Source organism: Tursiops truncatus, chromosome 2 (genome assembly GCF_011762595.2).
Source record: "Tursiops truncatus isolate mTurTru1 chromosome 2, mTurTru1.mat.Y, whole genome shotgun sequence".
Taxonomy (NCBI): domain Eukaryota; kingdom Metazoa; phylum Chordata; class Mammalia; order Artiodactyla; family Delphinidae; genus Tursiops; species Tursiops truncatus.
In genome coordinates, this window is record NC_047035.1 from 40,927,840 (window position 1) to 40,955,728 (window position 27,889).

General features: G+C 35.4%; 1 protein-coding gene across 1 annotated transcript in view; it reads left to right on the top strand.

Annotated features, from left to right (window-relative positions):
* The first annotated feature begins 879 nt into the window (after positions 1 to 879).
* Positions 880 to 27,889, top strand: part of C2H14orf39 (chromosome 2 C14orf39 homolog) — a 54,115-nt gene continuing 27,105 nt past the window's right edge. Inside the window, exons 1-7 of the mRNA XM_073799922.1 lie at positions 880 to 1,583; positions 2,585 to 2,711; positions 6,436 to 6,525; positions 24,466 to 24,653; positions 24,746 to 24,788; positions 26,479 to 26,599; positions 27,542 to 27,633. Coding sequence (XP_073656023.1) covers positions 1,565 to 1,583; positions 2,585 to 2,711; positions 6,436 to 6,525; positions 24,466 to 24,653; positions 24,746 to 24,788; positions 26,479 to 26,599; positions 27,542 to 27,633 — 680 coding nt within the window. The 5' untranslated portion in view covers positions 880 to 1,564. The remainder of the gene's footprint in view (positions 1,584 to 2,584; positions 2,712 to 6,435; positions 6,526 to 24,465; positions 24,654 to 24,745; positions 24,789 to 26,478; positions 26,600 to 27,541; positions 27,634 to 27,889) is intronic.

Consider the following 27,889-nt stretch of genomic DNA (forward strand, 5'->3'; position numbering starts at 1 on the left):
TACTTGCTTTTCAAGAAGTTTTGAATGCTGAATGCGAAATTGAATTTTGACGATTGGAGTGGTTTTTGTTTTCATGTTAAAAGTTAATATAAATTTTAGTGCTGTTCTCCACAATATATTTTAAACTGTTATTTCACAAGCGGAATCGATAGCCTTAAAAAAAAAAAAAAAAAGAACCAGCCCCTGACAGGTTCCCTAGCCTGGTTTTAGGGCTTCTGACCCCAGCACACCCTTCTGGGGCGGTGGGATGCTGGGTTCTCGCTTCGCCGCGGGAGGGAGGAGGGGGCGCCGCCGCACAGATCTCGCGTGGAGTTGCGTCTTTCTCTTCAGCGTGATCTGCAGCTCCGGCCGTGGGCTTTGTAGCGCTGGTTGGGCCCGAGCGGGGCCGAGCGGGGTCAAGGTTGGGCTTGGGTCGTTCTGTGTCGCGACCTGCTGTAGTGTCCTCGGCGCTCGCGACCCTGACTACAGTCTGGGATCCGGGAAGGAAGGGTGGGCGTTCGGGTCCCAGAGGGGCGGCTGAGGTGGGGGGGAAAGAACTGCGTGTGGCGGTTATTCCTTAGGCAGGCGGCCCTGAGGGGTTTGGGGGGTTGGCGGGCCCTGTCCCGGATGTACGACCGGAGGTCGCGTTCTGGGGGCTTCCCAGCGCGTGGCCTCGCCCTTGGCCACACTGCCGCCCGAGGCTTCGGGGGCCGCCGTGTGGCCGGAGTTTCGGGGGCGGACTCGGGTGAGGAGAAGCGAGTAGGCTGTGAAGGTAGTCGGCGAGCGAACTCCTCGCTTCAAAACGCGCGGGAAGAGTAGCTCCTCGACTCTGCGGGTAGCGAGTGATCCAAACCCCGTCATACGCGTATTTTTTTTTTTTTTTTTAATGCGTCTTGGTAGTCCAGTGAATACCTCCGCTTTTGGATTCTCGGTGGTAAATTCGCAAGTGTCAAATTGCACGGTTCCTGTAGGTTTTACTTCGCTGTTGGTGACTGACTTTCTCTAAGAGTTTTTCAGCGTGTAGTAGTACGCACGCCGAGAAAGGACATATTCAGAGATATTTATTTTAAAGGCATATCCTTTTAAGAAATCTGGATGTCCGTGGACTCCAGAATATCCAATAACTTATGGCACGACCATGTATAAACAATTATGAAGTTTCAGTCATGCAACGACATTCAATTTATTTTATTATAGATAACTGTATACATTTATTTTAATATATATAACGACACTCATTTATTAAATACCTGCTAGAGCTCTGCCCAGTACCGGGATGAAGGTATCTCTTCCCTCCCCACTTCGTGCCCCACCCACATTTTTATGTAATAATGCTATGTCAAAAGGTTGTTTTTAGAAAACCCTTCCTTATTATTATTTTTTTTTAGCAAAGTATCCAAGATGAATGACAGCCTATTTGTCAGTTTGGACAGACTTTTGCTAGAATTTGGTAGGTATAAAATGGAAGTAAAAAGTAGATAACTATTTGTATTATCATTGGACATTTTAACAATAAAATGAAGTCACAAAAGAGTAATTTATTTTAGTTTTCCAGTATGAACAAGATATAAGTACTAAAGAAGATATGATTCAACGAATTAATAGTAAGTAGTTTTGCATGACAAAGATTTTTTTTTTTTATGGAATGTAAGGTATTATGCTGTTGCCTTGTTTAGGGTAATTTATAGTTGGCATTAGAACTTTTCCCCTGGTTCTATCTAGTGACTAATAATGAGCTATTTACCCTATTTTTTCAATAATTTTCTGTATTCAGTGTTTAATTATTTTGTGTTTAAGAATTTTGTTTTAAGTAGATATCACCCTTAATGAAATACAATTGAAAATGTTATTTTTCTCAAGTAACACAGGTCATTTTAAACATTAGAGTGAAAATTTTAAAATATTTTTAGAAATCATCAAAAGTCAGTGGCCAGGATTAATGGAAGCCACATTTTCAGGAATGCTAATTATGAAAATTAATATTATGAGTGGAATGACAAAGCAGATTACATAAATATAGTATTTTAAGATCCTACATAAAAACTATCAAAAGAAACTACACTCAATAATTTCTTAATAGTTCTGAAAGGTATTATAGAATTTGATTATCTTTTCTGCAGCAAAAAAGGATATTGGATATTAAGAATTTATTTTAATCTTTTTAAGAAATTACATTTTATTTTTAGCTTGTGTTTACTCACTATAACAAAGAAATAAGTGAGTTGAAGGTGCATTAAATAATGACATGGAACTGATGAATAGAAATTACACATTTGTCAAAAACAAAACTCTTATGTTAGTATCATATGAGTAAATGTTTACATGAACTCATAGCATCATAAGATGCCATTGATCTTAGATATTACTTAATCCAGCCCTCTTACATTAAAGATGTGGGACAGGGGACGTTTATTTCTCTTCAGTCTAAAACACAAATTCTTAGCTTCTGGGTCTAGGAACAAGCCTGACTCTGGTCCTGTGCTTTTTAGCATAGGGCCCTTCCCATCTCAAGCTTCACTTCCTCTCCATTCTCTGGTTCTCCTTTTCTAGGTCAGTTGCCATACCTTTTTTTCTACTGTATTTATTTTGAATTTATGATTTCCAGAATGCTTTGAAGATATTAAAGAAAACAAAGCGACCATTTGTAAGATACATGAAACTATAAATACAACAGATGAGGAAATCGGTCATTACTGTAAACATAGTAAGGAGATCGAAGACAACTGTAGTAAGTGAGTATTTTAAAGAAATTTTCAATAGTTGTCATTAGATTCTCTTATTCGAGGTTTTTGAGTTTATAGTTGAAGACACTGTTGCTTTAAAGTAGTATTTTATATTAGGAAAATGATGAAGCAAGTCTTAAATTTCCTTGTTACATGCCACTGTAAAAGGGATCACAGAAGTTTCAAAAGAAAAATAGAAGAGCTGTAAGATCTAATTCAGATCCAGTTAGTCTAAATACAGTATGTTGAATAATCTAGGCTCAGTATAGAAAATTCCGATTAGATAAATAAATTTGAAATAATTTCCATCTTCGAATTTTCAAGATGTTATTTTTGTCTAAGGGAACCTAGCCTAAAATTAGTAGCTTTTCAAAATAAAACTATTTAGTAAGTTAAGAATTCTTTCAATATAGCTTCAGGTTCTGGATTCTAGTAGTTACATCTATTATAAGACAAACATCTTGAAACAAAGACTTGTTAATGGAACTTAATTGTATGGACAGGTACTTAAAAAATAAAATGTTTAGTTTTCTGTATTTAATTTTATGTTGATCACTGTCTTTGTAATAAGTACTATATTAAGAATCATATTTGTTTTAAAATATTTTGTTATTTAAAAATTTCATAAACTTTTTGGTTTTCCCTCATTACTTTTTTTATATTGGTTTTAAAATTTTATGAAAGTAACACATGCCTAGTATAAAAATTCAAAGACTATACAAATGTATGGAGTAAAAAGGTTTTCCCTGCCTGTAGTCCCCATCCCCACCCTGTCCTCTTCCTTACAGGTGATCACTCTTAACAGTGAGTACCCTTCCAGACCTTTTAAAATATATATTCAACATCACTATTACATATGTTTATATATACATCTACCTGTATATTTGCCTTCCTTTTTTAAAAAATGCGATCATACCATACTTATTTTTCAACTTGTTTTTTAAATTTAACAATATGTAATGTAAATGGTACTATACATGTAATGATTATGTATGGATTTCATTCTTTTTTTTTTAACAGCTCCATAGTATTTTATAGTATTGATGTATCCTAAGTTATTTAACCATTCTCCTATTAATAGACATTTAGGTTATTTCCAGTTATTTCCTATTATAAACAACATGTACAGGTATCCTTCCATATTTCTAGACCAGTTGCTATAGAATGACCTCCTGGAAGTGAAATTGCCAGGTTGAAGAGTATGCATGTTTAAATATTTGATAAGTAATGCCAAACTGCTCTCCCAAAATAATTATACTAATTTATACTTTCACCAACAATATATGAGAGTTTCTATTCCTCACACCCTTGCTAACACTGAAATTATCAATGTTTAAATTTTTTGGCAATCTGATCAACGAAAAAACTACATATTGTTGAACTTTTTCTTTTAGTTTGATTTAGGTTTATGGTAGTTAAGTTTTACCAGTGGTTTCCCTCAAGTAGCTGCAAAGGGTGCTGGAAAAGTACTGGTAGTTTCCCCGCAGAACCTACTGTGTCCAAGATGTACTTTACTTTAAACAAGATTATTCTCTGCTGGGTTCTGAGGGCAGTTAGTAGGATCTGTTGATTTTAGGATCTGTTGATTTTAATGCATGAATACCTCTAGTTCATGATTTCAGCATGCTGGTTAAGAGGTTTAAATGTGAAATATGAATTCATGAAAGTATTAGAAGAAAATATAGGTGACTATAATCTTTGAGAGAGGAAGACCTTCCTAAGTATGTCATCAAAGGTAGAAACCACATAGGAAACAATGGATAAATATGACACATGCAAATTAAAAAGAAAAACACCTCAAAATGATACAAAAAGCAAAAGGATAAGGTAGGAAAATGTTAAAGAAGGGTTAATTTTTAAAATATAAAGTGCTTGTAGAAATTAATAAGAAAGAGCCAAAGTCCCATTAGAAAAATAAGCAAAGAAGGTAAACAGGTAAATACCAAAATGAAGAAATGTATGTCTAATAAATGTGAACAAATGCTCAATCTTACTAATAATCAAAGACATCCAAATTAAAGCAATAATAAAATACTATATATTCTTTTGCCTTTAAGTTTTGCAGAAATTTAAAGAAGGATAATACCCAATGTTGGCCAGGAAATAAGAAAATCACCCCTCTCATACACTGTAGGAATGTACACTGGTATATACCTTTTGGATGACATATAAGTATACTTCAAAGGCTTTAAAAATAAGCATGACTTTTGATTAAACAGTTCCATTTCTGATAATTTTTCATAAGGAAATAATTAGGCATTTTCTCAAAGATGTACAACAAGGTATTTATTTCAACTTTTTTACGATAGGAAAACATTGCAAGCAACTCAAATGTTCAACATTAGGTGATTGTTCAGATGAATTTTGGTATATCCATATGAATGAACAGTAGGCAGCCCATTAGTTTATGATATAAGTGAATATTGACATGGAAAGGTGTTAACAGTATATTACAAATTGAACAAAACATTAAAACAACATTCATAGAATAAACTCAATTTAGTAATTGTGTATTTATGTGTAATTTAAAAAGTTTAGAAATATGTACATCAAAATGGTTACAGTGAATATCTTTTTAGTGAACATGTATTTCTTATGGAATTTAAAAAATATTCAGAATGTGTGTATATATAACCTTTGACCTTATAATTCTATTTTGGGGAATATTGCCTAAGGAAATGGTTGCAAACTCAGACAAGTGTTTAAGTACAAGTTTTTAAGAGAAACTTAGACTAACCAAAATGGCCAACAATATTGGAATGGTTAGATAAATTGTGTAATATGTTGTATTTATTAAAACTTTTACAATGAATTCTTAGTGACAAAGAAAATGTATATATTGATAGTTTAAAAGTAAGTGATAAAGGATGATATGTTGTATATGTGAATATGATCTCAAAGATGTTAAACTATATACTTCTGGTAAAATCTGGAAATAATTTATTAAAATAATATCAATATTAGTAGTTATTATTCAGTGTTGAGAATATAGATGATAATTATTTTCTTATGTATACTTTTCTGTTCTTCCAAAATGGGTATGCATACTTTTTGAATCTGAAAAAATAAAAAAGATTAGAAAAAAGAGCTAGAGGAAATATTTGAACAATACTTAGAATGTAAGCTGCCATGGTGTATACTTAATTTTAGATTTTTCACACTGGCAACATTTTTTGAGTCATGTAAGAAAACAAATGTATAAGTTGAATATTCATTTTATTCTTACTATCTGATTTTATAATTCATTATGGTCTAGTTTCTTTCTTTCAAGTTCAGGAGGGTATAAAACCTGACTTTCTAAATTTCAAAGGAGAAAAAAGCCTCTCTTTATCCCTTATCCTAGCTCTTTAAATGTTTACTCCAAAAGAATTTCTTAGCTAAGATCTTAGAAGTATGATGAGGAACAAAGCCTGATGTTGGAGCGTTGCAGAGTATATTCCAGAAATGCCATAGTAATACACAGTCCATCCATGTCACATTTGTTCCTTCCCTAGTCATGGTTCCAAACAAGCTTTATGTAAAAATTAATCGATATTGATATTTGAGCATATGTATGATTGCATGAATGGTCATAGTGGTGGTGATCGGAGATGGGAATGTTTTTCTTGATGTAAGCTTGTTTTTTCCAGGAAAGGAAAGATTTGTTTATCTTTAAATGGTTACATTCATTTTTATTATTTCTTAAATTAGTTTATCATTCTGAGATGCTAATTACAGTATTTTTTTTCCATAGCTGGAGGCCAACATGTGATATATTTCATAAACATGAAGACTATATGAAGGACCAGTTTACTATTTATCAAGAAACTGTTGAAAAAGACAGGTACAGTACATATATTAATTTAAGCTTATCAATTCTATAACTTAGTATTAATAAAATATTCTTTGCAAAAATATTAATTGAAAAATTTTTTTAGTTTATTTATTTTTAAAGCAAATTCAGTGTTTTGGACTCTGGTTGTCACTGTTGGCCTACCTATTTGTTATAAAGCTCTACCCAACCTTTGATATATTTAAATATATCCTTAGAAACTATTTATCAGTAGCAGTTATAAGGCAGAGTGCTTCAATTAATATTTTTTATGACTGAATTGCTATAGTCAAACATCTGGGGGAGTAGTTAGCTGTATAATTAGCTTATGAAAAATTTGGAGTGTTGACTTTTGAAGGGTATATTTATATTGAACTTGTTTTTCGGAGTGCTGATTTAGTGGGGTGTTATATTCTGACAGAGAAATACTATTGGGTTGGCCAAAAATTAAGATGTTACGGAGAAATCCGAATGAACTTTTTGGCCAACCCAATAATATTTGTGTGGGCTTATTTTATTATGTGTTAAATCACCTGGTTTGGGGGAGTAAATGTAATTAATGAATATAATGAAACAAGGTGAGGAACTTTGAACACATTATATAGCATTATAATTTCGCTTAATTTAAAAAATTGAAATGTTTTTATTTTTAACATAATTGGACAAGAGCAGTGTTGATTTAATTTTTATTTATTTATCTTACTACTTTCCCCCTAGCTTTATTGAGGTATAATTGACACATAGCAGTAAGTCTGAGGTGTAAAACATGATTTAATACATGTGTGTATTGTGACATGATTACACAATAAGGTTAGGTAACACATCTATCACTCTATTATATTTTTTGTAGTGAGAATATTTAAGATTTACTCTTTTAACAACTTTCAAGTATATAATACCGTATTATTATATTCACCATGCATTATATTAGATCCCCAGAACTTATTCAGCTTTTAACTGGAAGCTTGTACTCTCTGACCAACATCTTTTCATTTCCTCTACCCGTCAGCCCCTGGAAACCACCATTATACTCTCTGCTTCTATGAATTCAGCTTTTTTAAAAGATTTTACATATAAGTGAGATCATAACAGTATTTGTCTTTGTCTGACTTATTCAGTTAGCATAACACTCTCAAGGTCCATCTGTGTTGTCACAAATGGCAGGATTTCCTTCTTTTTTAGTGGCTAAATAACATTCCATTTTTATATATATCACATTCAAAAAATCTATTCATCTGTCAGTGGACACTTAGGTTGTTTCCATGTCTTGGCCATTGTGAATAATGCTTCAATGAACATGGTGCAGATATCTCTTTGGGATAGTGATTTTATTTCCTTTGAATTTGTAACTAGAAGTGGGATTACTGGATCATATGGCTTTTCTATTTTTAATTTTTTGAGGTGCCTCCATACTGTTTTCCATGGTGGCTGTATCAATTTACATTCCCACCACCGGTATACAAGGGTTCCCTTTTCTCTACATCCTTGCCAACACCTATCTTTTGTCTTTCGGTAATAGCCATTCTACGCATATGAGGTACTATCTCATTGTGGTTTTGATTTGCATTTCTCTGATAATTGGTGGTATTGAGCATCTTTTCATGTACCTGTTGACTATTTGTCTTCTTTGGAAAAATGTCTCTCAGCCCTTTGCCCATTTTTAACTTGGATTATTAGTCTTTTTGCTATTCAGTTGTGTGAGTTCCTTATGTATTTTGGATATTAACCCCTTATTGGATATATGGTTTGCAAACATTTTCTCCCATTCTATAGTCTGCCTCTTCATTTTGTTGATTGATTCTTTTGCTGTGCAGAAGCTTTTATAGTTTGATGTAGTCCCACTTGTTTATTTTTGCTTTTGTTGCTTGTCCTTTTGGTATCATATCCCCAAAAATCATTGTCAAAACCAACATCAAGGAGATTTTTTCCCTAGGAGTTTTATGATTTCAGGTCTTACATTTAATTTAAGTCTTTAATCCATTTTGAGTTCATCTTTATGAGTGGTATAAGATAGGGGTCCAGTTCCATTCTTTTGCATGTGGCTATCCAGTTTTCCCAGCATTGTTTATTGCAGACTATCCTTTCCCCATTGAGTATTTTTGGCTTCCTTTCCAAATATTGATTGACTGTATATGCATGGATTTATTTCTGGACTCTTGATTCTGTTCCATTGGTTTATCTGTCTGTTTTTATGCCAATACTATGCTTTTTTCGTTTGTTTGTTTGTTTGTTTTGGCGGTACGCCGGCCTCTCACTGTTGTGGCCTCTCCCGCTGCGGAGCACAGGCTCCGGATGCGCAGGCTCAGCGGCCATGGCTCACGGGCCCAGCCGCTCCACGGCATGTGTGATCTTCCCAGACCGGGGCACGAACCCATGTCCCCTGCATCGGCAGGCGGACTCTCAACCACTGGGCCACCAGGGAAGCCCGATGCTATTTTGATTACTATATCTTTGTAGCATAGTTTGAAATGAGGAAGTGTGATGCTTCCACCTTTGTTTTTTTTTGAGATTTCCAGAAATTGACTATTTGGGGCCTTTTGTGGTTCCATACAAATTTTGGGATTTTTTTTCTATTTCTGTGAAAAATGCCATTGTAATTTTGATGAGATTGCATTGAATTTTTAGATAGCTTTGGGTAGTATGGATATTATAACAGTATTAATTCTTATGATCTGTGAGCACAGAATATCTTTCCATATTTATGTCTTCTTCAGTTTCTTTCATAGTGTCTTATAGTTCTCAGTGTACAAATCTTTCACCTTCTTGGTTAAATTTATTCCTAAGTTTTTAAATGTGTTTGATGCTACTGTAAATGGGATTGTTTTCTTTATTTTTTTTTCAGGTAGTTCGTTGTTTGTGTATAGAAGTGCAACTGATTTTTGTCTGTTGATTTTGTATCCTGAAACTTTATTGAATTTGTTGATTAGTTCTAATAGGTTTTTGGTGGAGTCTTAGAATTTTCTATATATTGATATAAGGATATACTATTTACAAACAGACCATTTCACTTTTTCCTTTCCTATTTGGATGCCTTTTATTTCTTTTTCTTGCCTAATTGCTTTAACTAGCTCTTCCAGTATTATATTGAATAAGAGTGGTGAGAATGGCACCTTTGTCTTGTTTCTGATTTTGGAGGAAAAGCTTTTAGCTATTTACCATTGAGTATGATATTAGTTATGGACTTGTCATATATAGCCTTTATTATGTTGAGGTATACCCAATTTATTGAAAGTTTTTATCATGAAAGGGTGTCTGATTTTGCCAAATACTTTTTCTGCATCTACTGAGATCATATAATTTTTATCCTTCACTCTATTAATGTGGTATTTCATGTTTAATTATTTGTGTATATTGAACCATCCTTGCATCCCAGGATAAATCCCATTTCGTATTCGTGTATGATTCTTTTAGAGTGCTGTTGAATTTGTTTGCTAGTATTTTTTTTTGAGAATTTTTTCATCCATATTCATCAGGAATATTGGCTTCTAGTTTTCTTTTCTTGTAGTGTCCTTATTTGGCTTTTTATCAGGGTAATGCTGGCCTCATAAAATGAATTGGAGAGTGTTTTCTCCTCTTCCATTTTTTGGGAAGAGTTTGAGAAGGATTGATGTTAATTCTTCTTTAAATGTTTGGTACAGTTTACCAGTGAAACCATCTGGTCCTGGGCTTTTCTCTGTTGGGAGGGTTTTGATTACTGCTTCTATCTCCTTACTAGGAATTGACCTGTTCAGATTTTTAAATTTTTTTCATAATTCAATCTTGGTAGGTTGTATGTTTCTAGAAATTTATCCATTTCTTTTAGGTTATCTAATTTGTTGTCCTATAATTGTTAATAGTAGCCTCTTAAGAGCTTTTGTATTTCTTTGGTGTCAGGTATATTATCTCCTCTTTCATTTATAACTTTGAGTCCTCTCTCTTTCCCTTGGCTAGTCTAGCAAAAGGTTTGTAAATTTTGTTTATCTTTTCAAAAAAGCATCTTTTTTTTTAAAAAAAAAGCAACTTTTTGTTTCATTGATGTTTTCCTGTTGTCTTTCATGTCTCTAGTCCATTTATTTCTGCTCTAACCTTTGTTATTTCCTTCTTTCTGCTATCTTTATGGTTAGATTGTTCTTCTTTTTCTAATTCCTTGGGAAGTGACCTTCTTTGTCTCTTGTGACTGATTTTGACTGAAAGTCTATCTTATCTGATATAAGTATAAGCACTTCTGATTTCCTTTGGTTACATTTGTATGGAATATCTTTTTCTATCCCTTCACTTTCACCTCATGTGTTTCATTAAAGCTAAAGTAAGTTTCTTGCAGGCAGCATATTGTTGGGTCTTGTTTTTTTTAATCCACTCAGCCACTCTTTGTCTTTTGAATTTAGTCTATTTACATTTAAAGTAATTATTGATAGGTATGGACTTACTATTGCCATTTAATTAATCGTTTTCTGAGTGTATTTTTAGTCCCTTTGTTCCTTTCTTCCTCTCTTGCTGTCTTCCTTTGCGATTTTTTTTTTGTAGTGGTATGCTTTAATTCCTTTCTCTTTCTTTTTTGTGTATCTACTATAAATTTTTTCTCTGTGGTTACCGTGACGCTTACATAAAACATCTTATAGATATAACAGACTTATTGATAACAAGTAACCTTCAATTGCATACGAAGACTGCACTTTTACTTCTCCTCCCCCCACATTTAATGCTATTGATGTCATACTTTATATTGTGCATCCATTAACAAATTATTGTAGCTATAATTTTAATAATATTTTAAACTTTCATACTAGAGATTAAAGTGATTTGCATACTATCATTACAGTATTATGGTATTCTGAATTTGAGTATATATTCACCTTTACCATTAAGTTTTATTCTTTTATATGTTTTCATGTTGTTACTTAGCATCCTTTTATTTCAGCTTGAAAAACTCCCCTTAATATTTTCTAAAAGGCAATAGTAATGAACTCCTTTAGTGGTAATGAACTCTCTTAGCTTTTGTCTGTCTGGGAATGTCCTTATTTTTCCTTCATTTCTAAAGGACAGTTTTGCTGGGTGTAGTATTTTTGGTTGGCAGTTTTTTCTTTCAGTACTTTGAATATGTGATCCCATTCTCTTCTGGCCTGGAAGGTTTGTGCAGAGAAATCTCCTGATGACATTACAGGGGTTCCCTAGTGATGAGTTATTTTTCTCTTGATGCTTTCAAAATTCTTTTTGTCTTTGCATTTTCTTTGGGTTGATCTTGCTTGGGGTCTTTTGGGCTTCCTGTACCCAGATGTCTATCTCTTTCCTAATATTTGGGAAGTTTTCAGCTATTATTTCTTTTCTTTTTTAAAAATTCTTGTTGGGGTATAATCAATTGACAATGTTGTGTTAGTTTCAGGTACACAGCAAAGTGAATCTGTTATACAAATACAGATATCCACTCTTTTTTAGATTCTTTTCCCATATAGGCCATTACAGAGTATTGAGTAGAGTTCCTTGTACTATACAGTAGGTCCTTATTAGTTATCTGTTTTTTTAAAAATAAATTTATTTATTTATATGTTTATCTTTGGCTGCGTTGGGTCTTCGTTGCTGCGCACAGGCTTTCTCTAGTTGCAGCGAGCAGGGGCTACTCTTCGTTGTGGTGTGCGGGCTTCTTATTGTGGTGGCTTCTCTTGTTGTGGAGCATAAACTCTAGGCGTGTGGGCTTCAGTAATTGTGGCACATGGGCTCAGCAGTTGTGGCTTGTGGGCTCTAGAGTGCGCTCTCAGTAGTTGTGGTGCATGGGCTTAGTTGCTCTGTGGCATGTGAGATCTTCCCGGACCAGGGCTCGAACCCATGTCCCCGTGCAGGTGGATTCTTAACCACCGTGCCCCCAGGGAAGCCCTAGTTATCTGTTTTATATATAGTAGTGTGTATGTGTCAATTCCAATCTTCCACTTTATCTCTCCTACCCCAACCTCTGGTAACATAAGTTTATTTTCTACATCTGTAACTCTATTTCTGTTTTGTAGATAAGTTCATTTGTAGCCTTTTTTAAGATTCCACATATAAGTGATATCATATGATATTTGTCTTTCTCTGTATGACTTACTTGACTCAGTATGAGAATCTCTAGGTCCATCCATGTTGCTGCAAATGGCATTATTTTGTTCTTTTTTATAGCTGAGTAATCAGCTATTATTTCTTTAAATAAGCTTTCTGCCTCTTTCTGTCTCTCTTTTCTCCTTCTGGGACTTCCGTGATGCAAATATTTGTTTGCTTTGCAGTGTTCCATAATTTATGTAGATTTTCTTCACTGTTTTTCATTCTTTTTCTTTTTGTTCCTCTAAGTAGCTAATTTCAAATGAATAGTCTTTGAGTTTGCCGATTCTTTCTTTTATATGATCAAGTCTATTATTGATGCTCTCTGTTGAATATTTCAGTCCTGCTATTGTGTTCTTTAGCTCCACAGTTTCTGTTTGGTTCTATTTTATGGTTTCTATTTCTTTATTAAACTTCTCATTTTGTACATGCATTGTTTTCCTGATTTCGTTTAGTTGTCTGTGTTCTCTTGTATTTTATTGAGTTTCTTTAAGATGATTACTTTGAATTCTTTTCAAGGCAAACTGTAGATCTCCATTTCTTTGGGGTCAGTTACTGAAGATTTATTACTTTTCTTTTGATGGTGTCATGTTTGCCTAATTCTTTGTGATATGCTTAGCCTTGCATTGGTGTCTGTGCACTTGAACGAACAAACACTTCTTCCAGTCTTTACAGTCTGGTTTTGGGAGGTAAAGACCTTCTCTTGTTGGTTTCCTGGGCTGATGGGGTTACCTATAGAACTGCAGTTGTGCTGGGTTGGAGCTGATTTTGAAGCTGTCATTGAGTTTGTAGTGGGATCCATGGTTGGTGTGCTTGTTACCAGGGGCTCAGGCAGGTATGGATCCTGTCTGGTCCCTGGGTGGGTGAGACTTCCTCCAGTACTTTGTTCAGTCGAATAGTACTGGGACAAAGGTCTGATTCAGGTTCCACAGTTGGGTCCTTAGTCAGCAGGCATATTACCAAGTGTGTAGACAAGTTTGTCTCCCAGCAAGTCCCTGGGAGAGTTCATGCCTAGTCACTGAATGGATTCATGGGTGGTCAGGACTGGCCCTGGACTGTGGCTGAGAGGGGCTAGAACTGAGTCTCAGGGCTGTTTCAGATTTTGCAAACAAAACTGAGGTCTACAGTCCTGGTTCTCAAGGCACAGATAGGCATGTCTCCAACCAGCTCCCTCCGTGGGCTGGACTGCTCCCTGATTGTGGCTAGAGGGGCTGGAGCCAAGTATAGGGCCCTTTCAAGATCTCCAGGGGAGCATATAGCAGTATCTCTTTGGGTCCCTGGGCCAGAAGTTCTGTTAGTGCTAGACTGCTTGAGATCTAGAATCAAGTATGGGTCCTTTCATGATCTATGGGGTGCAGACAGGAGTGTCTCTTGCTTGAACCCTGGACCCGCAGTACTGTGGAAAAACTGTGCTGTGAGAGGGCTGGAACCAACTGTAGGGTGCTTTAGGATCTTTAGGGGCATAGACAGGAGTGTCTCCTGCTGGGTCTGTGTGCCAGTAGGATTCTTCAGTGACTGTGGCTGGGACAGGTTGGAATCTAGTTACAGGGCCCTTTCAGAATCTACAGTCTCACTGATCTTGGCAGGTTTATCTCCTGGTATTCCCAGACTGTGGCCATGAAGGGCTGGAACTGGTTCACCTGCTACTTCTGAGACCACAGCCAGGACCAGGGTCTGTATGCCTATTGCCTGACACACAGGTAGGTGTGACTTCTCCCAGGTCCCTTGGTTTATGGGGCTGGTTACAGACCCAATGCTAGATAGGCCTGTAGCTGAGTTCTCAGGGGTACAGAGATGTTTTCTGGGTCTGTAGCCAGGACCACAGTCAGCAAGTTAAACCACCAAGATGTGAGTCCGTTTTATCAAAATGGCTTTCCTCAGTCTTGGACTGCACCAGGATTTCACAGTCTCCTACCTGGATTCCAAAGCTTCCACAAAGGCACTTTTGTCCATGGTTTGATGGCAAACTTTTATTGCTGAGGGGGGTGATATGCGCAAGGGGCATTTTATTCTGCCATCTTGCCGATGTCACTCCTATTCTAATATTCTAATTAAAAACACCCACACAAAATCTAGAATGCAGTACATTTCATATTAAAAACTGTGTCTTAAGGTAGGGACTGAGGTATAGATTTGGACTTCATTGGCATTTGAAATCATAAAAATAGATGAGATTGCCCAGGGAAAGTATAAAGCAAAAAGAAGAGAAGGCTGGAGTACATGATCATCCAAGAAATAGGCAGAGGGTAGAATTAACAAAGGAGACTTACTTTGTTATTTATAGGCCCCACTTCAATTCAAAAAGAATTTGAAATGATTTATATAAATAATACCATAGTGTTAAAATAAAGTTAGACATACAAATTGAGGCTATAGGGAAGTTAGGGTAATATAGGAAGATGAAGCCTTTGATCTGGATAGAAATTCATACGATATGGTCTTACACATTTGTTAGATATAGGCAAAATTAGGCTTTGAAATTCCTAATAGTAGTCAAAGCATTGAGGAAGTGTGATCAATTTGGAATTCAGAATATTCGTTTAAAAAACAGTTCAGGGCTTCCCTGGTGGCGCAGTGGTTGAGAGTCCGCCTGCTGATGCAGGGGACACGGGTTCGTGCCCCGGTCCGGGAAGATCCCACATGCCATGGAGCGGCTGGGCCTGTGAGCCATGGCCACTGAGCCTGCGCATCTGGAGCCTGTGCTCCGCAGCGGGAGAGGCCACAACAGTGAGAGGCCCACGTACCGCAAAAACAAACAAACAAAAAAACAGTTCAGTTGCTTAGGATAAGCAGAGGTTTTTTCCCTAGTACTCAGACTTGAAAGAAATTTGTTCCCTGGATTCTCATAAAGGGGAAATTGTGCGATATGGTAGTCAGTATCTTCAGTGGCCTCCCTCAAATAAACACAATATGTATTACTGCTTTTTATAACATCTCTCAGTGCAAGCTATAGCTATAAAATATTATTTAAAATGATTCTATGAGGGGCTAAAGCAAACCAGTCCAATAAGTACCTCTCTGATAGTGTTTGTTGTGGATGACTTCTCTTAGCTAGCCAGAGGTATGGAAGTGAAGACAGCTATCTCTTTCTTTCTTAAACCAGCCACATAGGTTGATTGACTTGATGACTCAATACTATGTATTTATAAGAGGAAAAGAGTCCATTTGTTGGTATCATGGGTAATGAAGGAAGTAGAGGCACCAGCTACTTATTTCTCCTAATCTCCCATCCCTGTCCCAGGCATTCACGAAGACTGGCATTGCTGGCAAGAGATGAGATAGTAATGGCTCTTCTTGAATCATGGCTTGGGCTAGCAAGGTTCTTGTATGGAGTATATTAGAAGAATTGCCGTGAATATGCAGTCTGAACAGGGTAGATGGGGTGTGCTAATCTCATCTGAAACTGGTGTCCCAGACTCAGTTTTCTTATAGGTATTTCCCTCCTTTTGGACTATTTTCCCAAAAAGTGAAGGCTTAATTAGCAAATATGCATTTAGAAGAATAGGAAGAAACTTGTTTTAGGCTAAACTACTTTATTTTGCATAAGGGGACAGAGTTTAGTAATATTAAGAAATTAAAACATTCTTAAGATTCAGACCTGCTGACCAGTAGAAGGCTGTTATCCTTTTCTTCTTACTATACAAGCAGTTTATGAATACTTCTTTTCTCATCTGCTAAGGCAAGATAATCATTGAAGTATCTTTTAAGAAATTCCCCCATATAGTATGGCTTGATTTAGAAAATTTATAAACTTTTGAGGAATATAAGGACTATATATTTTTAGAAAATTTTCTATGAATGTTATTTTTTGAAAGTATGTATTTGTTAATAACTGGGTAAAAAAAGGATCCAAGAATATATTTTCTTTTTTTAAATTGAAGTATGGTTGATTTACAATATTTACAATATTGTGTTAGTTTCAGTGTACAGCAAAGTGATCAGTTTTATATATATAAATACATATATTTATATATATATATATATATACACATTTTCTGATTGTTTTCCATTATAGGTTATTATAAGATATTGAATACAGTTCTCTGTGCTATACAGTAAAGCCTTGTTGTTTATCTGTTTTATATATGGTAGTGCATATCTGTTAATCCCATACTTCTTATTTATTCCTCCCCCTCTTTGGTAACCATAAGTTTGCTTTCTATGTCTATGAGTCTGTTTCTGTTTTGTAAATAAATTCATTTGTACTATTTTTTTTTTTAGATTCCACATACAAGTGATATCATATGGTATTTGTCTTTCTCTGTCTGACCTACTTCACTTAGCATGATAATCTCTAGGTCCATCCCTATTGCCGCAAAAGGCATTATTTCATTGTTTTTTATGTCGGAGTAATATTCTATTATATATATATGCCACGTCTTCTTTATCCATTCATCTGTTGATGGACACTTAGATTGCTTCTATATCTTGCCTATTGTAAACAGTGCTGCTATGATCATTGGAGTGCATGTATCTTTTCAAATTAGAGTTTTCATCTTTTACAGATATACGCCCAGTAGTGGTAACTCCATTTTTAGTTTTTTAAGGAACCTCCATATTGTTTTCCATAGTGGCTGCACTAATTTACATTCCCACCAACAGTGTAGGAGGGTACCCTTTTCTCCATCCCCTATCCAGCATTTATTATTTGTAGACTGTGAGGTGATACCTCCTTGTAGTTTTGCTTTGCATTTCTCTAATAATTAGCAGTGTTGAGCATCTTTTCATGTGTCTGTTGGCCATCTGTATGTCTTCTTTCGAGAAATGTCTATTAGTCTTCTGCCCATTTTTTGATTGGGTTGTTTGTTTCTCTGATATTGAGTTGTATGAGCTCTTTGTATGTTTTGGAAATTAAGCCCCTGTCAGCTGCATTCTTTGCAAATATCTTCTCCCAGTCCGTGGGTTGTCTTTTTGTTTTGTTTATGGTTTCCTTTACTGTGTGAAAGCTGTTAAGTTTGATTAGGTCCCATTTGTTTATTTTTGCTTTTATTTTGCCTTGAGAGACTGACCCAAGGAAACATTGGTACGATTTATGTCAGAGAATGTTTTACCTATGTTCTCTTCTAGGAGTTTTATGGTGTCATGTTTTATATTTAAGTCTTTAAGCCATTTTGAATTTATTTTTGTGTGTGGTATGAGGGAGTGTTCTGACTTCATTGATTTACATGAGTCTGTCCAGCTTTCCCAACACCACTTGCTGAAGAGACTGTCTTTTCTCTATTGTATATTCTTGCCTCCTTGGTCGAAGATTAATTGGCCATAGGTGTGGGAGTTTATTTCTGGGTCCTCTATTCTGTTCCATCTCTATATGTCTGTTTTTGTGCCAGTACCACCCTGTTTTGATTACTGTAGCTTTGTAATATTGCCTGAAGTCTAGAAGGGTTATGCCCCCAGCTTTGTTCTTTTCCCTCAGGATTGCTTTGGCAATTCTGGGTCTTTTGTGGTTCCATATAAATTTTAGAATTATTTGTTCTAGTTCTGTGAAAAATGTCATGGGTAATTTGATAGGGATTGCATTAAATCTGTAGATTTGTTTGGGTAGTATGGCAATTTTCACTATATTAATTCTTCCAACCCAAGACCATGGGATATCTTTTCATTTCTTTGAATCATCTTCAGTTTCCTTCATCAGTGTTTTATAGTTCTCAGCATATAAATCTTTCACTTCCTTGGTTAGGTTTATTCCTAGTTTTTTTTTTTTTTTTGATGCAATGTGATTTTAAACAGGATTGCTTTTTTACTTTCTCTTTCTGATACTTCATTGTTAGTGTAAAGAAGTGCAACAGATTTCTGTATATTAATCTTGTATCCTGATACCTTGCTGAATTCGTTTATCAGTTCTGGTAGTTTCTGTTTGGAGTCTTAAGGGTTTTCTGTAGAGTATCATGTTATCTGCATATAATGACAATTTTACCTCTTCCCTTCTAATCTGGATGCCTTTCATTTCTTTTTCTTGCCTGATTGCTGTGCCTAGGACTTCCAATAGTATGTTGAATTAAAGTGATGAGAGTGGGCATCCTTGTCTTATTCCAGCACTTAGCAGGAAGACTTTCAGCTTTCCACCATTTAGTATCATGTAAGCTGTGGATTTGTCATAAATGGCTTTTATTATGTTATGTTCCCTTTATACCCACTTTGGTGAGAGTTTTTATCATGAATAAATGTTGAATTTTATCAAATGCTTTTTCTGCCTCTGTTGAGATGATCATGTGGTTTTTGTATTTTCTTTTGTTGTTGTGGTGTATCACATTGATTGATTTGTGTTTGTTGAACCATCCTTGTGACTCTGGGATGAATCCGATTTGATTATGGTGTATGGCCCTTTTTATGTGTTGTTGGACTTGGTTTGCTAATATTTTGTTGAGGATTTTTGTGTCTACATTCATCAAAGATATTGGCCTGTAATTTTCTTTTTTGGTAGTGTCTTTTTCTGGTTTTGGTATCAGGGTGATGGTGACTTCATAGAATGACTTTGGGAGTGTTCTCTCCTCTTCAGTCTTTTGGAAGAGTTTGAGAAGGATAGATATAAGTTCTTTGTATGTTTGGTAGAATAACCCAGTGAAGCCATCCAGTACTGGACTTTTGTTTGCAGGGAGCCTTTTTTATTACAGATTCAATTTCACTTCTAGTGATCAGTCTGTTCAACTTATCTATCTTCTTGATTCAGTTTTGGCAGGCTGTATGTTTCTAGCAACTTGTCCATTTCTTCTAGGTTGTCAAATTTGTTGGCATATAACTGTTCACAATATTTTCTTAGTAATTTTTTGTATTTCTATGGTGTTGTTACTGAGTCCAAGCTCACTCTGCTTGCCACATGGCAGGCCAGTAAATCGGGAGAAGAGGTGTTGAGGCAAGGAATAGTGACTTTATTCGGAAAGCCAGCAGACCAAGAAGATGGCAGACTAGTGTCTTAGAAGAACCATCTTATTGGGGTCTGGATGCCAGTTTCTTCTATAGAACAGAGAGGGGACAGAGGTGAGGAAGTAAAGTAAAAAGGCCATAAGTCTTGCAGATATCTCCTGGAATAGCCAGCCTTGGGAAGGGGATGTGTTAATTTCTTCTTTCTTGCAGCCATTAATAGGTGGACAGGGTCAGGATGTTTCCCTGAACAAAGGCACTTTGGTTTAACATTCAGGCAGAGGGGCAGGTTCCCTGAAGCAGACCATTATGTATAGACAGTAACCTTTTAGTGAACAAAAGCAGCAGGAAGCAAAGGTTAAAGTAAGAGAAACAGATCCAACATGTAGTCAGATTTGTTCATCCCCGTAACAATATTGGTTATTTCTCCTCTTCCATTTCTTATTTATTTGTATCCTGTCTCTTTTCTTCTTGGTGAGCTTGGCTAGAGGCTTGTCAATTTCATTTATCCTTTCAACTATCTCTTGGTTTTATTGATTTTTTTCTTTTTTAAATCTCCATTTATTTATTTCCTCTCTGGTCTTTATTATTTCCTTCTTTCTGCTGAATTTAGGTTTTATTTGTTGTTTTTTTTTTCTAATTCTTTTAGGTGGTAGGTTAGGTTGTTTATTTAAGATTTTTCTTGGGGCTTCCCTGGTGGCGCAGTGGTTGAGGGTCTGCCTGCCGATGCAGAGGACACGGGTTTGTGACCCGGTCTGGGGGGATCCCACATGCCGCGGAGCGGCTGGGCCCGTGAGCCATGGCCGCTGAGCCTGCGCGTCCGGAGCCTGTGCTCCGCAACGGGAGAGGCCACAGCAGTGAGAGGCCCGTGTACCGCAAAAAAAAAAAAAAAAAAGATTTTTCTTGTTTTTGGAAGAAGGCCTGTATTACTATGAACTTCTCTCTTAGAACTGCTTTTTCTGCATCCCATAGATGTTGTATGGTTGTGTTTTCATTGTCGTTTGTTTCGAGGTATTTTTAAATTTCCTCTTTGATTTCATCACTGACCCTTGGTTTTTTAGTGGCATGTTGTTTAGTCTCCATGTAATCATTTTTTTCTCATTTCTCTTTCTGTGGTTGATATCTAGTTTCATACCGTTGCACTCAGAAAAGTTGCTTGAAATAATTTCTGTCCTCTTAAATTTGTTGAGGCTTGTTTTGTGTCCTGGTATGTGGTCTATCCTAGGGAATGTTCCATGTGCTCTTGAAAAGAATGTGTATTTTGTTTTTTTTTTTGGATGTAATGTCCTGTAGATATCAATTAAGTCTGTTCTATTGTGTCATTTAGGACCTCTGTTGCCTTATTGATTTTCTGTCTGGAAGATCTGTCAATTGATGTCAGTAGGGTGTTAAACTCTCCTACTATTGTTGTATTCCCATCAATTTCTCCCTTTTTGTCTCTTGATATTTGTTTTATGTATTTTGGTCCTCCTGTATTGGGTGCATATGTGTTAATGAGTGTGATATCCTCTTCTTGTATTGATCATCTTATTATATGTTGACCTTCATTGTCTTTCTTTGTGGCCTTCGTTTTAAAGTCTATTTTGTCTGATGTGAGTATTGCTACCCCCACTTTCTTGTCATTTCCTTTTGCATGAAATATCTTTTTCCATCCCCTCACTTTCAATCTATATGTGTCTTTCACCCAGAAGTGGGTCTCTTGTAGGCAGCATATTGTAGATTCTTGTTTTATTATCTAACCTGCCACTCTATGTATTTGATTGGTGCATTTAGTCCATTTATATATAAAGTAATTACTGATAGTATGTATTTATTGCCATTTTAAACCTTGTTTTCCGGTTCATTTTGCACATCTTTGTTCCTTTCTCCCCTTTCTGTTTTTCCATTTGTGGTTTGTATTATGCTTGAGTTCCTTTATTTTTGTTTTTTGTGAATCTATTTTATGTTTTTGATTTGTGATTATCCTGGTTTTCAAGTATGTTATCTCATAACTGTATCTACTTCCTTTAGAATCATAGTCATATAAGCTCAAACACATTCTAAAAGATTTGCATTTTCTTACTCCCCTCCCCCACATTTTGTGATTTTAATGTCCTGTTTTACACCTTCATGTTTATCTTTTTGCTCTTCATTGTATTTATAATTGCTTTCACAGAATTTTTTTGATTGTTTTTTAATCCATGTACTGGCTTATTTAAGTGATATTCAATCCTTTTATATATTTGCCTTAACTATTGTGAGTTTACCTTTTTTATTGATTCCTGCTTCTTTTCTATTTAGAGAAGATCTCTCAATATTTCTTTTAGGATAGCTTTAGTATTGCTGTCTTCTTTTAGTTTTTGCTTGTCTGAGAAATTGTTTATCTCGCCTTCTATTCTAAATGACAGTCTGGCCGGGTAGAGTATCCTAGGTTGCAGGTTGTTGTTCTTCAGGACTTTGGATATATCTTGCCCCTCCTTTATGGCCTGCAAAGTTTCTTTAGAGAAATTAGCTGGTAGCCTTATGGGGGTTCCCTTGTAACTGACTCTTTGTTTTTTCTTTTGCTGCCTTTAGAATCCTCTCTTTATCTTTCACTTTTGCCATTTTAATTATGATATGTCTTGGATTTGGACTGTTTGGGTTCATCTTGTTTGGGAACCTCTGTGCTTCCTGTACCTGTATTGCTGTTTCCTTCTTTAGGTTTGGGAAGTTTTCAGCCATAATTTCTTTGAAAACATTTTTGATCCCCCTTTCTCTTCTTTTTTTCCTGGGATTCCTATTATGTGTAGATTGGCTTGCTCTTATTATTCCATAGATCTCGTATGTTGCTTTGTTTCATTTTTTCATTTGTCTTTCTGTCTGCTGTTTTGCTTGGGTGATTTCAGTTATTCTGTCTTCCAGATCACTTCTTATTCTGCATTATTTAGTTTACTATTTATGCCTTTTGCTCAGTTTTCATTTTGGAAATTGAGTTGTCTAATTTCGATTGGCTTCTTTTTATAGTTTCTAATTCCTTGTTACAGTGATCTGCATTTCTATTGATAGTCTTTCGTAGTTCCTTCAACATTTTTATTACCTCCGTTTTGAACTCAGCGTCTGGTAGATTGGAGAGGTCTGTTTCATTGTTCTTTCAGGGAATTTCTCTGGTTCTTTTAATTCAGAGTAGTTCCTCTGCTTTTTTCATTTTACTTATATTTCTCCAACTCTATGAATTTTGGAGAAACAGTTATCTACTGTGGTCTTGAAGGTCTGTTTTTATGTGGGAGTGACCCTTGTGTAGACTGTGTGAGTGCAGTATTTTCAGTGCGAGGGCTGTTTGTGGTATGGATGCTTGCCAAGACTTTCCTCAGGTTGTGCTGGCCCTTGTCCCCTTGATAGGGGATGTGTTTGGTGTTGTGGTGACCAGAGCCTGCACTGGATGTTCGGTGGGGCCTCCTCTTTGCTCTGGTGGTTGTCACAGCCCTGTCAGGGTCAGGGCCTGCTCCCCAGTTGTTGGAATAGAAGCCCCCAGATCCGGTTCTAAGCTGTGATGTGAGGTAGGTGGGACTGGGAGCTCTCCCTCTGAGAAAGGAGGCACTGCGTGTTCTTCCATAGGAGCTGTCCACTGGGACATGCAACTCTGTGATGCCACCTGCTACTTGGTGTGCACGCCCACAAAGAAATCTGTTGTTAGCGCTGCCCTCGAGGGGCCACATCCACTGCCGAAGTGCTCATAATGAGCTCAGAGGTCCTTTAGGCATGCACGTGTGCTCGCAAATCTGCCTGCACAAGAACCTGCCCGAGCCTCACCCCCATGCCAAAGCGGAAGTGCAGGTAATTGGCTCAGATTTCAGCCCTTCTGCAGGAGCAGTGGTTACATGGGAATTTTTCTTGTAGCTTTGGTTGTGTGAGATCTTCTGCAAGTTTTCAGTAGGTATTCTGTGAGAATTGTTCCACTTGTAGATGTAGTTTTGATGTGTTTGTGGAGGAGGTAAGCTCCACGTCCCTCTACTCTGCCATCTTTTTCTCCTCCCAAGAATATGTTTTTTGCAATGAACCTGGATTGAACATGTTCAGTGTTGTAGATGAGGACTGACAAACTTTTTTTTGTGAAGGGCCATATAGTAAACGTTCCAGGCTTTGTGGGAATATACAGTCTTTGTCACAGCTACTCAAGTCTGATACTGTGGTACAAGAGCAACTTTAGGCAGTACATAAGTGATTGACTGTGTTCTAATAAAACTTTATTTATGGACATTACAGTTTGATTTTCATATAATTTTAATATGCCATTATTATTCTTTTGTTTTTTTAATCATTTAAAAATATAAAAATTGTTCTTAGCTCATAGGCTGTACAAAAACAGGTGGCAGATTAGATTTGGCCCATTGATCATAGTAACTGACCCCTATTGTAGATCAAGCAAAATTCAAATGAGAAGGAAGAGTTAATATCCTTTTGCAAGAATTGACCATCTCATTCAAGACTGGTTCCGAAATAGATGACCAGGCACCTCTACCTTAGTTGTACTTGAAGGAGTTCCTCCAAACGGTGCTGAAATTTTCTTATAAAATAGTTCTGGAGTATACAAGAATGTTTGTGACCCCAGAGTTCTATCACCTAGAACATGATAACTTTAGCTTAGAAAACTGAAGAGATTTAATAGCATAGTTATAGAGGTAGCTGAACTGGGAAGAATAGAGATTCAGAACTCAGGGAGGATAGAGATTCAAGAAGTCATCAAAAGAACCAGGTTCTGCAGTGTCATTTAGGATGAAAAGTGAAAAGAGATCACTAAGGTGGACAAATTAGATCATTGATAACCTTGGGAAGGGTAGTTTCATTAAACTGGTGGAAGTGGAAGTTTAATTGAAAATGATTAAGGAGTGAGTAACTCAGGTAGTGGAGAAAAAGAGTAGAGAATTGAAAAGTGTAATAGAGTTAAGAAAAAAGTTTGAAGGACAGACAGTATTGAGGGAAGCAGAATAAGTAGATTTTTAACTTGTCTGTTATGCTTAATTTAGTAGACTTTAACAAGTGATTTTAGATATACTTTTGTTATATTGACATCATTTCTTTTAATTTTAACAGAAAAATGTACCACAGTTATATATGTCAGTATAAAGATGTTTTAAAGCAATACCAACAAAAATACTCAGAAACACCTCTTTCACATGAATATTATGAGAAGAAAAGAGAACATGAAGAAATTCAAAACAGAGTGTTGGCATGTACTGAACAACTAAAAATGAATGAAACTATTTTTATGGAATTTTTAGGTATTAATGGTTTTGTTACATACTGTTTTAATAACATTACTTTTGTAATAAAAATATAATAAATTAGTCTAAAATATGACTTTGTTTTTCAGTGCCTGCTCCCTTTCCATCACTTACCAGTTGGACATTACATATGTATCCACAGTAGTATTTCTACTTAGAATTTTTATTTGATAAGTATTATTTCTGTATTTTAATTGTTATTGCATTTCCTTGTGAGAATCACATTGATTTGGTATTTTGTTTAATTAAAAAATTTAGAGATTACTTTAAAGATCATTTGGGATTAGTTTTCATACATGTGCATGTCATCAGAAGCAAGAAATTTTAATGCCAATAAGTGGTATATGTATCTGTCTTTAAGTGGCATATCTTATCACCCAAACCAATGAAAAAGTCATCTTGCTCTGTCTTACCAAAGAGTTCCAATTAAATCAATTGATTATTACTTGTTAAGATGGAAGATGGTAAGGAGGTGAGTCACAATTCATTGGGTACCTACTTTGTGCCAGGCAATACTCAAGAAGATACAGAACTTTCTTATAAGGAGCTCACAGTTTAGTAGAGGAAACAGACATGTAAACAAGTAATACAGTGACATTGTATTAGATGCTTAAGTAATTCTTAATTGGTCTAAGTCTCATCTGTTTGTCAAGGAGACCTTCCCTGATGATGAACTTGGAACTTTAATCCTCTTCCAACCTCCACAATCCTTCATATGCTTTCCTATCAGATTATAACTCCACTGTTTGTACTAAGTCTTCTTTATCCCTGCATTCTACCTTGCTTCATTCTACTTCATCCCAAATCATCCTTTTAACTCCTTTGCTGCTTGCTCTCTCCATGTTTGGGTTTTAGCTTATTCTGTACTTAGTTGTTCATTTGCTGCCCTTCTGTGTTTAGGAAGAGGCAGAGGTTGGTAGATGCATAAGGCACAGCAGGGGTTTAGGGAGTTGGATGTAGAAACGGATGAGACATAAGATTACATGACATGAAGAGGTGATGGAGGTAGGGAGAATTGAAGATTAGGATTTAAATGTCTATATCTGAAATTTTAAATTGATACTTTTGATAACAGCATAGCATTATAAATAATGTTCATCTGAAATTTCATGTGCTAGCATATAAATCATAAGTTTTAGCGAAATAGGAAAGGTCTGATAAAGATTTTCTCTGGAATTCTTGTTCATTGACACTGTTTTATTCATTTTTAAATTCTCCTAAATGGATTGTAGAGTAACTTAGGAAATGGTAGTAGCTAATAACCATGCAGGGTGTCTATTAACAGCTGAGAAATTCTCTACTTGAAATTGGGTATAAATCCAGTTCAAGCAGAAAGTTCAGATAGAAGATGCAGCTCTCTTTTGAGTTCTGCAGGGTGCACTGATGGGCCTTAAACAGCAAGAAAAGGAAAATTGAGTGGATTTTTAATGTTAACTTTGGAACAAATAAATTATAGAAACACAAGATGTTAAGTTTGGACCTGAATTGATTATGTTCATCATGCCAAAGGACATGATAAAGTTGGGTAAAAACCAAAAGTAAAAAAACCACCCTGTGGAAATATTTAACTGAAAGAAAAAATCCTGACACATATTTTTGAAGAAATGTTATTTTTAAGCTAAATATATAACATAGATGAACAATAAATTGTCTTTGTCAGTTTGCCAAATGTTTGTACTAGTCTTACAGCTATTTTCAGATATTGTTATTAATATTGCTTATATGGTACATATACAAATAATGTTACATAATACTAATTATTTTTATATAGTGTATGTAAGTGTGAAAGTTACTTGTATAACATAGTTCCTTAACATAAAAGGGTTAATTTGAGATGTAAGACACAAGATACTCTTAAACATGCCAACAAATTTTCCAAAAGATCATATGAATTGAAGAAAGAAGTAGATGATGTGGAAATAGAAATTAATTATTTAAACCAGGTATTAATTTTGTTATATGTTTCTAATATATGTGTTAATGTATAAGTGTAATGGTGTGTTAGATGAATGTCTAAGAAGAGCTGTTTCTAAAGAGCCTCGATATGGAGAAGAGCTTATAATAATTTATTTGCCTCAGATTACCATTGAAGCCAAAATGTGTTTTAGGTATTGAGTGTATTCAGCTCTGAGTTTTGGGAAATAGTTTAACTTTCTTTGGGTGCTAAGGAAAGAAGATAGGAAGGAACAAGATGGAGCTTAATAATAGGTATTTAAAGGCATTAGCAGAGCTTACAACAGTGTTGTCAAAAAAGAGAACAAGGCAGTAAATAATTTAAAAGACTTAATCTAGAAAATTTATGACTATAATCTTTATAAAGCTAGTTTAGCCTTTAAGATTGATGGTGCATGATATCTTCATGAATACATTTTTAGTATTGTATTGAAATGTGGCTTTCATTGATGGATATGAGAACCCATCAAAGTCACTTCCAAATCTTGAAAAAAAGTTGAATAGCTGATTTTCTAAATTTTCTGAAAAGTGTGTAAAGATGGTATATTTATCATTCATAGGCATGAGGTTCCAAGTAGTATTAATATCATTTTAGTAATGAGAAGAAAGTGGATGCTACTTTCTTTAAAATATATGGTAACTACATCTCTATGTAGGTAATCAATGTCTACTTTGCTTCTGACTGTCCTTTTTAAAAAAGAAGATGAAAGTTCATTGAAATCTAATAGGTTTGCTAATGGAGTTGTAAGAAAAAAGGAGTATGATTTATTGTTAATTTTGACTCTTTTCACTAAAAGATTGCTAATACTACCAAAAATATGTCTTGTGATTATGTAGAAAAAATCATATTCATTAGTTAGGATAAACCATATGTTTATCCTTAATGCTTTGCAGGTAATTATTTTGTTTTGCTTTATCATTTTTCCTTTTAGCAGATTACAAGACTTTATGAAATGAAGAATCTTTCAGAAACTCGGGAAGAAAAAAATAAAAATATAGAAAAGAGAAAGGAATCGAAAGAAAGGTATAAGTAAACTTTAAAATGGGATTTTATATGAACAGTTATTCTGCATTTAAAATTTGATTACATATTCTAGCCCAAGCCACTAATATTTACATAGTATCTATAAACATTTATTGTGCAGGCTGTTTTCTATTCATTTCTTACAAAAAATATTAATTTATACCTTTAAATATTATGGACTAATATTCAAAATTGCTTATTATTTAGTAAGGTAAAGGATAATGTGTAGAGAGAAATAGGGTAGCAGCAGCCCATT